General features: G+C 43.5%; 1 protein-coding gene across 1 annotated transcript in view; it reads left to right on the forward strand.

Moving 5' to 3' along the window:
• The first annotated feature begins 8515 nt into the window (after positions 1-8515).
• Positions 8516-13157, forward strand: part of MAN1A1 (mannosidase alpha class 1A member 1) — a 178491-nt gene continuing 173849 nt past the window's right edge. Inside the window, exons 1-2 of the mRNA XM_037844405.1 lie at positions 8516-8828; positions 9040-9864. Of these exons, the coding sequence (XP_037700333.1) occupies positions 9286-9864 (579 nt within the window). The 5' untranslated portion in view covers positions 8516-8828; positions 9040-9285. The remainder of the gene's footprint in view (positions 8829-9039; positions 9865-13157) is intronic.

Raw genomic sequence — 13157 nt, forward strand, 5'->3', positions numbered from 1 at the left:
AATCCATTTACATTCAACGTTAAAACCGTGAAGGCATTTCTTGAATCGGCCATCTTATCCTTTGGATTATGTTTGCCATATTTTTCCCTCTCTCTATTAATATCCTTTATTGTACCCATACCGAATCTCTTTAGTACTGAACCTTTCTCCAAGTCTCTCTGTCCTGTCTTTGTTTCTCTGTCTGTAGGGCTCCCTTTAGTATCTCCAGTAGGGCAGGTCTCTTGTTAGCAAATTCTCTCAGCATTTCTTTGTCTGTGAAAAATTTAAGCTCTCCCTCAAATTTGAAGGAGAGCTTTGCTGGATAAAGTATTCTTGGCTGGAAATTCCTCTCACTCAGAATTTTAAATATATCGTGCCACTGCCTTCTTGCCTCCATGGTGGCTGCTGAGTAGTCACTACTTAGTCTTATGCTGTTTCCTTTGTATGTGGTGAATTGCTTTTCTCTTGCTGCTTTCAGAACTTGCTCCTTCTCTTCTATGTTTGACAGTGTGATCAGTATATGTCTCGGAGTGGGTTTTTTTGGATTTATTCTATTTGGAGTTCGCTGAGCATTTATGATTTGTGTATTTATGTTGTTTAGAAGATTTGGGAAGTTTTCCCCAACAATTTCTTTGAATACTCTTCCTAGACCTTTACCCTTTTCTTCCCCTTCTGGGACACCAATGAGTCTTATATTCGGACGTTTCATGTTATCTATCATATCCCTGAGGTCCATTTCGAGTTTTTCAATTTTTTTCCCCATTCTTTCTTTTATGTTTTCATTTTCCATTCTGTCATCTTCCAGGTCACTGATTCGTTGTTCAACTTCCTCTAGTCTTGTACTATGAGTGTCCAGAATCTTTTTAATTTGGTCAACAGTTTCTTTAATTTCCATAAGATCATCCATTTTTTTATTTAGTCTTGCAATGTCTTCTTTATGCTCTTCTAGGGTCTTCTTGATTTCCTTCATATCCCGTACTAGGGTCTCATTGTTCATCTTTAGTTCTTTGAGTAGCTGCTCTAGGTGTGTCTCTTCTGGTCTTTTGATTTGGGTGCTTGGGCTTGGGTTATCCATATCGTCTGGTTTTTTCATATGCTTTATAATTTTCTGTTGTTTTTGGCTTCGTGGCATTTGCTGACCTTGATAGGGTTCTTTTAGGGTTTGTAGACCAGTTGAAGTCCTTATCTCTAATTTATCAGATCTACAGTTTCGTGAAGTACACTTTCTCTAACTAACCAGCAGGTGGCGTCCACGAGACACCTGTTCTCCACAAGCCAGATCTCCCCTGCTTAGCCTTTTTGGTGAGTGGGGGAGTGAGTCTTGTGGGGCCCAATTGGTGTCCCAAGCTTGCGTGTGTAGTTGGTGTTGCCTGCCCTGTATGTGGGGCGTGTTTCTGGGCAGTCGGGGAGGGGGGGTGGCCCTAACAATCAAATCTCCCTGATGATCCTAGAGTTTTAAAGCTACTGCAATAGTCTAATCCTTCAGTTCAGTCCTGCCACAGTTTGTCTCTGCCACTGACCCACAAGTCTTTGGTATTGGCGTATGGCTCCTGAGACTTGCAAGTGGGCCCCTCTTCCAGGCTGTGCACCCCGGGTCCTCTGTTGAGGGATGACTGTGCTATGTCGCAGGTGAGTGCCGTCCCCCCAGGGCAGTTCTGGGCTGCTGGGCTGTGTTGGGAGGCTCCCAGTCTGCTCAAATGATGGCTGAATGGGGCTCTGTTAATTCACATTGCTCCCCCTTCCCAGCTCTGGGACATTCAGCTGAGGTTGCAGGGAAGGCTAATGTCCACGCCCAGTTTTGTGGTGTGTGCCTGTTATTTGAAGCACTTCCGTCACACTGGGTTGTCTGGGGCAGCTCTGGGCTATGGGGCTGGCGATGGGCAGGAGTGTTTCCTGTCCACCAGGATGGTGGCTGTGAGCGGACACCCCCCTTTTCTTGGGAAGTTGTGTTGTTTAGTGAATTTTCTCAGCCACTGGATTATTGCCTTTTGTCTCAGAGCTCTCTTAGTTCTGCTCTTGACTTGACGTGCCCAAATTTCAATTCTTTGAAGCTTTCTGTATTGAGCTTCTTAGAGTAATTGTTTTAGAAAAAGCAAAAAGGATTAAAAAAAAAAAAAAAAAAAAAAAAAAAACGGCCCTCCTCAGAGATCTAATGGGTTATTGAAATGCTAATAGACAAAGCAACCAGGGCCATTAAGGAAAAGTGCCCAGGGCAGAGAGATCAGCCTTGCTTCGGGATTTGCATATGCGCCTCAAGGCCTGATCTCCGCCCTTCCCCTTTCTGTGTTCACCAGAACTCCAAAAATCCTCTGCTTTTATTTTGGAGTTTTTCGTGTTGTTTTTTTTCTATGCCTGTCTCCTCTCTGCTGGGCTGGCTGCTCTCAGAGTCTCTGGTGTCTGGCCTCAGTCTATCTATGGTTGGAGTTTGAATCAGTAGAATGAGTTTCCTGTAAGAGCAGCCACTGCAATTCTCCCTTCTCCTTCCTGGAGCTGACAGCCCCTCCTCCCCCGGGACTGAGCCTGGCAGGGAGGGGCGCGGGTCCCCTGGCCGCAAAAACTTACAGATTTCGCTGATCTCAGCAGTTCCACGTTTTCATGAGTGTTGTATGAAGTATGCCCAAAGACAGATTGCTCTGTGGTGTCCAGTCCACGCAGTTCCTGGCTTTTTACCTACTTTCCTGGAGGAGTAACTAAAACATACAGCTCACCAGTCTGCCATCTTGCCCCGCCTCCCAGCACATTTATTTTGCAGTGAAATCAGGAAGCCAAGTGCTGTCGTGTCATAGAGGAGATAGTTTCTCCAAAACAGGAACAAACACATGTGGTTTCATTTCACTTTATTTCATTAGGGGAAAAAAACTTCAATTGGGCAAAATAATGTGTCATCTCCCCCCCCCCCCCTTTTCCTGATTCGTTTTGTTTTTTTCTAGAAAAGCATATGATCTTTTAGGGACAGAGAATGGAGAAGGATACAAAAGAGTTTGTTTGTTTGCTTAAGAAAAAGCTATATTTCTTCGAAAGTGTATCTAATGTATTAAAAATTGAGAAAGGAAAAATATTGTCTTCCTCTGGCCATGAAAGACACTTTCCTTTGTTTCACTCAGTTGAAATAGGATATTCTCTTCAAGTCATAAAATTCAAACATTTTATACGCAAAGGCCTCTGCTGGCCTCCTTGACCTTCTCTGCCCAGACTTTCTGCTCTGAGTCCTTGCTTTCCTGATGAAGAATGAGAGGCACAGATGATAGGTGACTTATTGCCCTTTGTCACACAGACAAGGACATGTATGTCCTCTGTAATAACTTCCTCTCTCCATTCAAATTTTGCCAGGTTACCTTGGGAATAACTCTCCTTGTCCTTATCTCTTCCAGTTCTCTTGCTAATCACATAAACAGACAAACAAAAAAACCACCATAAGGATAGTACTAGCGATACATTTAGGTCAAACAAAGAGAAAGCTAAGCATGGTGAAGGGAAACTATACGAAAGAACCTCCATAAACATTTCTGCCCTTGAAAGTTGGTTTAGAATCTTTCCGAAACTATCAAACCTCCTCCTCTACTTCCAAATAAATCTGTTTTTCCTCAGGCTCCAATACTCAAGATAAATAAAACACTTTCTAATTTAATACTACTTTAATTATTAGCATTGCAACAACATTTTGTTCCAGCATTTTATTCTTCCCTCAGGTCTTGGACTTTTGTAGGGTGGGTTAGAAACCTGAAGCACCATTACAACTTTGTTTCTATGGAGAGAGATGCTCTGAACATGCCAAAAAGCCAATTCACAAATGCTTTGTGAGACACAGGGTATTTTAGTTGGTGACTGTTAATATTTATGAAATCAGTGTTCAAAACAAAAACAGATCTTTCAACAGGAACTCCAGGAACAGAGGCAGCTCATTGATTTAGCCTCCACCTGCCCGTCATCACAACATGGTGATTGGTGTTGTGAAAATAATCTGCTATTCAGGCAGTTCCAAAGTAACTTGGAGAGGAGGAAAACAGTGGAATTACAGATAAGACTTTAGACCCCTATTTGAGCACAAACATTGGTACTCTCTCAAAACTTTGCTTGATTCCCATCCTAATAAACTTTATATAAAATTTGGAGTTGCACATTGAAATATTGAAATTTCAAGATTGATGTTCATAATGAACTATTTCTTGCATATTATATTTTAATTTTTAAAATAAAAGCAGAAACCTCTTCTCTCCTGGAATTTGAAGATAATTAGAAAATCCTATTTGAAAGTTTTTATCAGAAAACTCCAAATTGTTGAAGTTTTCACATAAATTATATGAAATTAGGAACCCTCTACTTAACCCTTGATCTTGAGGCTTGCTCTTGTGAAACTTATGGCTATAAAAGGGAGACAAAGCCTATCTATAACTATGCCATAAGAGGCACCTCCAGGGAACCTCTTTTGTTGCTCAGATGTGGCCTTTCTCTCTCTAAGCCCAACTCTGCAAATAAATTCATTAACCTCCCCCCCTTCATGGGACATGACTCCCAAGGGAATGAATCTCCCTGGCGATGTGGGACATGACTCCCAGAAATGAGCCTGGCCCTGGCATCAAGGGATTGAAAATGCTTTCTTGACCAAAAGGGGAAAAAGAAAGGGAACAAATTAAGGTTACAGTGGCAAAGAGATTTCAAATAGAGTAGAGAGGCTATCCCTGAAGTTACTCTTATGCAAGTTCCACCTAGATATACCAAATGGCCACAGTATGCCAGGCTGTAACCAACAGTAGTCCCAAAATACCTAGGTCCCTATCTGAGACTCTATAAAAGTTACACTTACTGAGTTCATCTTTCAGAAACTTAAGTCCTCCAGAGTATTCCTATACCAGATAAGTCCCAAAACCCAGAGGCAACAGCCTCTTCAAGAACATCAACCAGACGCAGCCCTCTTCCCCATAATGTCGATACCCCTTTTCAATATGAACAAGTGAGGGTGGTCACTGCCTAGACACCCAGGAAGAGAGAGAAAGTGATTAAACAAGAGGAACGGGTAGCAGCAGATGAGATAAGATTTAACAAAGGATTACGAATACTGAATCTTTATATTAATACTTTTTTTTAGATGCTAGGGTATTAGAATAGCTAGAAGGAAATAACTGAAAAGGTGGAACCATAACTCATAACATTCTTTGAGATCTGCTGTATAGTTACGCATTTGGTTACACTTTGAAAGCTAACACCATTCCATATATATGTTATATTTTACAATAAGGAAATAACTGAAACTGTGAAACTGTAACCCATAACATTCTTTGAAATTTGCTAACTACTCGTTAAATCATACTTTGAAAGTTATCACTGTTCTGCATATAAATTATATCTCACAATAAAAAATGTAGAAAAAAGGAAATTTCCATACTTATTATATCTACAGATTAAATTCATTTATGTGATTAGATGATTTTTCTTTTTAAATCAAGGAACAAATCCTCAAAAGGATTCTTACATAAACTTCTAACAAGTACCTTCCGGAAAATTCCCAGTGATAAATAATGTGTTTTGAACTTTAATTTTTTGAGAATGTATAACTTTATAAAAATAATCTGTATTCGTCACAGTTTTTATTAAAATATTGCTGAATTTTCCTTATATAATGCCATTTATAATTATTATCATATTTCATTTTAGGTATGTTAGCATAATAATTATCACTGGTTAAATGTTACTTTTAAAAACCAGAAATCCAAGCAGCCAAATAACTTGGAGATCTCTGCACTTTTTTTGGCATCTCTGACTAAACCCAGGTAAACAAAATTACATGATTCTAAAGATTTTATTTTGAAACACAAAAATTTATAAATCATCAAAGAAAGTTTCAAAGACAGAAGCATTGGAAAGGAAAAAATATGAATTAAGTTTTCAAGGAAACTTGAAAAAGGTACAAAGGAGTCATAATTCAGAGGGACTAGCTGGCCGACTTAAAAAAAAAAAAAAAACAGCAAGTGGTTTAAAGGAAAAACCAAAAAATTACTAAGTTTGCCAAATTTACATTAGCCTGTTTATAATGGGAAAACAACAACTTCATCATGATTATTGTATTGACAAAGGTCATGACATATCTTCAGGGAGCTATAGTTGGGGGGTCCAGTTTTATAGAAAGCAGTCAAGGTTTTATTATTTTGGGGACAAGAATTAGTCAGGGTGAGCTTTATTTTTCATTTATCTCAGGGTGCAGAGACTCTTATTTTTTTTTCTCCCAACTGTAGAATGGGAAGTGCTTTGTAGTATTGAAACCAGGGCTAAGTGTCAGATTTTGCTTCTGTAAGATGTGTACTTTCCTTGTTGATCACACTGTACACCTCTTGCATGAATACACAGGGCTTCCCATGGTTAATTTTGTTGGTATACCTCTTCAAATACCTTCTCTGAGAATGTTTTTTTAACTTGCTCTAGCCTAACAATGGGTGTTCCCATATTTTTCTCATCCCACCTAACATAGACTGGCAGCCTTTAATACACACCTTTTTAACCAACCATCCATGATATTTTCTTATTAACAAATTATTAAACAAAATAAACCCATCTTATCAGAAACTGATAATAAGAAAACAATCTTAAAACAAGCTGTCCCTTTAAAAGATTTAAACACAATATAGACAAATCAAATTGGAAGTTTCCATGAACATACGTAATCCTAAAATTCATGTGCTAAATTTTGAATGTTTCTACTACAGGCAGTGGTATTAAATGCCCAAATTGGTTTAGGTACCAAAATTAAAGAGTGTCAGAAGTATTTTGGGTTTGCATCTTCATCACCATTTAAACATGTACTTAAAAGTAAATTTCATTGCTTTCCTGGAATAATTAATATTTTTAAAAAAATTTACATTTTGAAATATTTCTGTCATGATAGGAAATAAATACATTTTTAAAACTCAATTGCTAAAATAATAAAGCATTCCCAAAAAATTGTCATAAAGAGATTGACTTTTAGGGTACTTAATCCCAAACCCAATATATTATGGATATGTTCATGTATTGTGTATGTATGTATCCATGAGACAACTCAATTTTTAAGATGTTTTTGGAAACATACAATATTATTTTAGTGGTTCAAACTTTTCAGCCAATCCACACCTTATAAATTGTGGTTTGAAACAAAAATTACCTTTCCATCATTAAAAAAAATCATTTTGTTTTCTTTTTCAGCCCTTCTAAATTTTATTACCCTGCTTGGCTATGCTGCACTCTTCTGGGCATAAACTTTCATAGCAGGTATCAAAATAATCAAGCCATAAAGTGGGCTTTATCAAACAACTGTTTCCTATTAATAGAAACTTAATTTTTGACTCAACTCACACAAAACAAGTGTAAAATAATGGTGGTTAAAATTTATAAATTAAATTAAAACTATATTGAGGGTTTCTGTTTTTTTTTTTTTTTTCTTTCTCATACAGTCTAACACCTGAAAACAACTGTAATGTAGGCACTTCCTGAAGGGTGCCAGCTGTTTCCTTTGTTTAAGACAACAGAAACAGAAAGACAAAAATCACGTTTCCAGAAGTGTGAGGGTAGGATAAGGCTGCTGCACCAGTTTTCAGAAGTGATGCCAGTCAACTCTTTCCTTTGTGATAACACTTTATTTACGGAGCAACAGGGGAATTACAAGCACATTTTTGGAAAAAAATACTGTCTTGAAAACAGTCTCCATTGGACTGAGACCTTACTTCACCAGAAGTACTCAAATCCAAGATTTAATTTCAACATTGTTCAATTTACTGCTTGAAGCTGTGGCAGGATAAAACTCTCTTCTTTGAGTGGAAAATATGACCAACTTCTATGAGGTAAATGGATTTTTGTGTGTGTGCGCGCGCGCGTTTGTATGGCGGGGGAGGTACAAGACCTTTTTTTGGAAGGGGGAGAAGGTTGGATAGGAAAAGTCCTAAGCGACCGCAAAACCCTAAGCCTCTCAGGATGTGAAAGGATGTTAGTCAGACCAGAGGGCTCAAAAGCTCTGAGGATCACGGCTCTTCTGACAGAGGACTTTAGGTGTACCTGCTACCAGGTACCAGGGGAAATCCCTGGCTTGGATTGAAAAAAAAAAAAATGATTGAAAAAGAGACGCGCTTCAGAACCAACCAGCGCCTAGTCATACCCCGCGAGACCCCTTCCTCCCCGGGACCCCTGGGGGCGACCGGGAGCGGGTCCGAGTAGCAGGCAGAGAGGTCGCGCGTCAGCCCAGGAGCCTCCCGGGCACCGCGAGGACCACCCACCCCCAGGGACTAGGGCCCGAGGCCGGTGCGGGATAAACTCCCCGACCCCGAGCCCCGCCTGCCGCCTCGTGGCCCTGGACCTCAGCCGCAGGTCCCACCACCCTCTTCCGCGCCGCTCCCGCCGGCCTCGCGCCTCCCGGACCAGCAACCTCCCCGCCCTTCGCCCGGCCCCAGCGGGGCTACGCTTCCCGTAAACTCCCCGCCCCGCGCGGCCCCCTCCCCGCCTCGGCCCCGCCCCCGCGGGAGCCCTGGGCGGCGTGTGGTTGGCCCGGCCGCGCCGTCACTCTCCGGGCGCGTCGCCGCCCTCGTTTCCGACCGCGGGGAGACCGGCAGTGGCATTAGCGCTCGCGGGGCCGCGGCGGAGGGCATCTCGCACGGTGCTCGCTGGGACTCGCCCGCCCGCTAGTGCGCCTGCCCGCCTGAGCGCCGCCAGGGCTGCGGGGCCGCGGGGTTGCACGCTCTGCCGCTGCCCGGGAGGAGACAGCTAGTCCCAGCTCCGAGACGGGGAGCGGGCGAAGTTGACGAGCCCATCGCCCCAGCCCACGCGGCGCCTCTCCAGCCCAGAGGTGCGCTGTCGGCTCCTGGAGGGGTCCGCGCGCGGCCCTGCCCCAGGTGTGCCCGGGACACCCCCCCCACCCCCGGACCCGAAAACTTCATCCCAAGTCCAAAGAGTGGACTTGGAGGGCGGTGCCCGCGGCTGGACTCCGGGCTCCGCGCGGGAGGAGCTGTCCCGGGGGTTCCTGAGGCCGTCGGAGGGCGGAGACCCGCGGGAAACTTTATCAGCAACGTCGTAATTACTACGTGTGTTGTTTTCTCCCTGCAGGGGTTGCAGCCAGCGGTCGGGCGCGCGTGCTAGTTTGCCACAGGAGGCGCCCCGGGGAAAAGCCCCGCAGGAGAGTTGCTTCCCCGGAGCGGACCTGCCGCCCAGCCGTGGGGTTTGGGCGGCCTGGATGCGCAGGACCCAGCCCCGCAGCCGCTGACGCCCGGCGGCCGCGAAGTTTGGCTGCTGAGCGGCGCGGCGCGGGGCCACTGGACAGCGGGCGGCCCGGCGGTCGCGGCGGCGGGAGCGATGCCCGTGGGGGGCCTGTTGCCGCTCTTCAGCAGCCCCGCGGGCGGCGGCGGTGGCAGGAAGGGGTCGGGCCTGGCCGCCTTCCGCCTGACGGAGAAGTTCGTGCTGCTGCTGGTTTTCAGCGCCTTCATCACGCTCTGCTTCGGGGCGATCTTCTTCCTGCCCGACTCCTCCAAGCTGCTCAGCGGGGTCCTGTTCCACTCCAGCCCCGCCTTGCAGCCCGCCGCCGACTACAAGCCCGGGCCCGGGGCGCGCGCTGAGGACGCAGCCGAGGGGCGAGCCCGGCGCCGCGAGGAGGACGCGCCCGGAGACCTGGCGGACGCCCTAGAGGGCAACTTGGCCAGGATCCGCGAAAACCACGAGCGGGCTCTCAGGGAAGCCAAGGAGACCCTGCAGAAGCTGCCCGAGGAGATCCAAAGAGACATCCTCCTGGAGAAGGAGAAGGTGGCCCAGGATCAGCTGCGTGACAAGGCGGCGCCCAGGGGGCTGCCTCGGGTGGACTTCGTGCCCCCCATCGGGGTGGTGGGCCGGGAGCCCGCAGACGCCGCGGTCCGCGAGAAGAGGGCAAAGATCAAAGAGGTGAGTGCGCCGTGCCAGAAATCCCTTCTGACGGGCTGTGTTTTTCAGGAAGAAATGGCAAACCTTTTTGAAACTCTTAAGACTGCATTTTTACCATGTGTGTGTGTTGGGGTGGGGGGTGGGGGGTAGTTGGAGGTTTCCCCTTCCACCAAGTATAGTGTCAAAGGCTCTTTCGTTTCTCTTTTTACGGTATCATAGTAGATGTAGCCAGTTAGGATCTCAGGTTGAATCCCCGCTGCTTTTAACTTGTAGACTCCGATGAACATAAGCCTACTAGATAGGTATTAAAATCACGAGCAGGTGATGTACAAACCTCCTTCACTGGCTGCTACACGGTTAATCGGCCCTGAGAACAGTAACAAACAGGGAAGGTACCAAACTGTCCCCTAGTAAGGCTGGAAGTGGCTTGGAAATGAAGGTTGAATGGAAACTCCAAGCATCGATCACACTTGATAGAAAGGTTTTAACAGTAAGCCTGCATACCTAGGCGTTCAGACATGTGGCTCCAGCTTGCCAGTTGGCATTGTGGGAGGACTTAACAGACTATAAAGGTGAATCTTGAAAACTTATGATCATGGGGAGGGGGGTGGTTTACTATTTTTTACTTAAAAATTATAACTTTAGGAGCCATCTTCTGCCTCTTGTATTTCTAGTACAGTCAGAAATAGGGTATTCCATGTGTGATGCAACAGGTTTGCCTCTGCAACAGCACAGTGATGACAAACAATCTCAGACAAACATGGACTTTGATGAGTCTTTTGTAATTTCTTTCAGGTCATTTTCACAGAATTGTAATGTGATTGGTTTCAAGACCAGTTTAAATCTGAAGGGGGCCTTAAAAACAATTTCAGGCTGTCGTTTTCAAGATGAAAATTGGAAGGATTTACCCAGGGCCCTTGAAGTCCAGATTTCTTGGTCACCTCTGGACATGCCTCCTTCCACGGCTGCTCTCCTGTGTGAGACTGTGCCTACCTTAGTTTTACACAGAATCCAAGAGCTCTAGGAACCATATTTTTTAAAAAAAATATTCACTATTCTCAAGTGCATTATGAATGGTAGTAACATTTTTATCTCTGTAAAAAATAACTTTAGCGTTTTGACGTTAGATAGGTAATCAGGAAAGGAAGCTTCCTGATTCCCCGTTTTAAGAGAGTGAACAGAATTTTGAGGTGTTGAGGAGGTGTTAGCTTGAATGGCTGCAGATGGAGGCAGCTAAATTGTCGTAGAATATATGACTTTAATGTAAGGACAAATTCGGCTGAGTTGTAATCAGCAAGTCAATGTGGATTTGGTCCCCTTTCAGTTTATTCCAGGTAAAAGACCTTCATGTCTTTTGTGCATATAGCTTCCTTCCACAATCTGTCAGCGTTTCTCCTTCTCTGAGACCGTCCTCAGACGCAGAGCCCTCCAAGATACGGGAGAATGTATTCAACTCTCCCTGACAATTTATGTCTCGCAGTTCCTCTTATCCATGAAATTCTGTCAGTACTACCAAACCCGGAAGGTGATAACAAGCTTTACCTCTCACCCACCATCTCCCTTCCATCCTCATCTCCCAACCCCCTTAAAAATATTCAACCAAAAACCGTAGGTAAATTAACCCCAAAAAATCTGTATCTGCTTTTGCTTCCCTTTAAGTTTGAAGCTGCGCAGTTCACACATTTCATGCCTCTAGACTCATATGAGCTGCCAGTTAATGCAGATCACAATTGTACTGTCCGAGGAAATATTTTAAATACTAAACATGCAGCCATTGGTACTGACCATAGTGATTGAAAGTGGTTTTAGAGCAGAGCAGTAGAACAGTGGCAGTCAATTCAGGACAACATATTAACAGTGTGCATATTTGTTCCTATTGGCTCCATGTTATCTGTGTTTCTAATCAAAAGGTATTAATTAACTATGTAAAGGAATTATGGAGCCTTCTTTGTCAATGTGTTGCTAACATGTTAGCACCTAGACATTTTGAAACTGCCCAGTCTTGCATAAAGTGGTAGAACTAAATCTGTTCTTTAAAATTCCATGTTACTATGAGAACCCAAAAGAGCCAGCATAATTAGCTTCAGTATTTAGTCAAAGCTAAAGAGAAGAAATGGATTATGATTTTCCATCAGATTAGCTCACGCAGACATGTTCTTTTGTAAACAGAACAACAGAAAAAGTAACTCATGCTATTCTAAAACCATGCTGTTAATGTTAGGTTTTAGAGTGAGGAAGGAGAGTGGTTGCCCACTGTGAACAGGGCATCAGGCTTTAACTTTCCACATAGATTGTTTCAAGTACCACTACGGACCGGTGGCTCTTTGCCATGGTTTTGTTCTTTATTGGTCCTATATTTTCTAGTTCTTTTTCTACACTTAGGTCCTTTATCATACCTGAATATACCTATACTTTTATAATTAAAACTTAGAAGGTGTAGGCAAGTCTAACAAGTTTTGGGAGCTTGGGGTCTTAATCTCTGAGTCAAACTCTTATTTTTAAATTTAATTTAAAGGCAGCCAACCCTATTTTATATTGTAGACACAATTATTTTACTGGAACTGGCATAAGTTTTTAACAAATTTGTCTCTAAGGGGAGGCAGTCTGTGAATTTCAAAGAGAGCATTGCTGAGCACCCTTCACAAAACGGTGTTACTTAAGTGCTTTTCTGTACTAATTTGATGGATGGTAAAACGTTGATGTAAAATTTCAAACTGAAATTAAATCTACTTCCCAATCCTCCTATCCCCCGCCCTACTCCCTGCCAAATGAGAGCTTTGTAAATCTGTTAAATTTGGAAGTTTTCTTAAATTTGTAATACATAGTGCATATTTAATTTCATGAATTTGATCATTTAAAAATTGTACTCAAATTTTCCACATAGTTTTAAAAAACAGCATTAAAGTAACAAAGCCCAGAAGTTAAAACAGCACCATGGAATTTAAAAAAAAAAAATCTGTTTCCTCTCTTCCCCTACCCTTTTTTAAAGTCAGGAACTTTTCTTTTTTTTCTTTTTTTTTTTAATACAATGTTCTTATACTGTCATTTGAGATTAGGGCCCTCCCCCTGCTTTGGAGGTTGAACTCTCACCCCCTAGGTCCCCTTCATTTCCTGGAGTTCTAGGGATTGCCTGCTGAGTTCTAGGGGCTGAAGACAGTCAAGTTGTCAGAGATTCCTTTCTTCTCAGACTGGAATCCCCACCACCTTCAGTGGACATGTGCAGGCTAGCAACCAGCTTGGCAGGTCAGCTGTAGGGTCATTCTTTTCTTGGTTTCTCAAACAAGACTTTATTTTTTTATTCAAGTCCTATTTAT

Source organism: Choloepus didactylus, chromosome 7 (genome assembly GCF_015220235.1).
Source record: "Choloepus didactylus isolate mChoDid1 chromosome 7, mChoDid1.pri, whole genome shotgun sequence".
NCBI classification, from domain to species: Eukaryota; Metazoa; Chordata; class Mammalia; order Pilosa; family Megalonychidae; genus Choloepus; species Choloepus didactylus.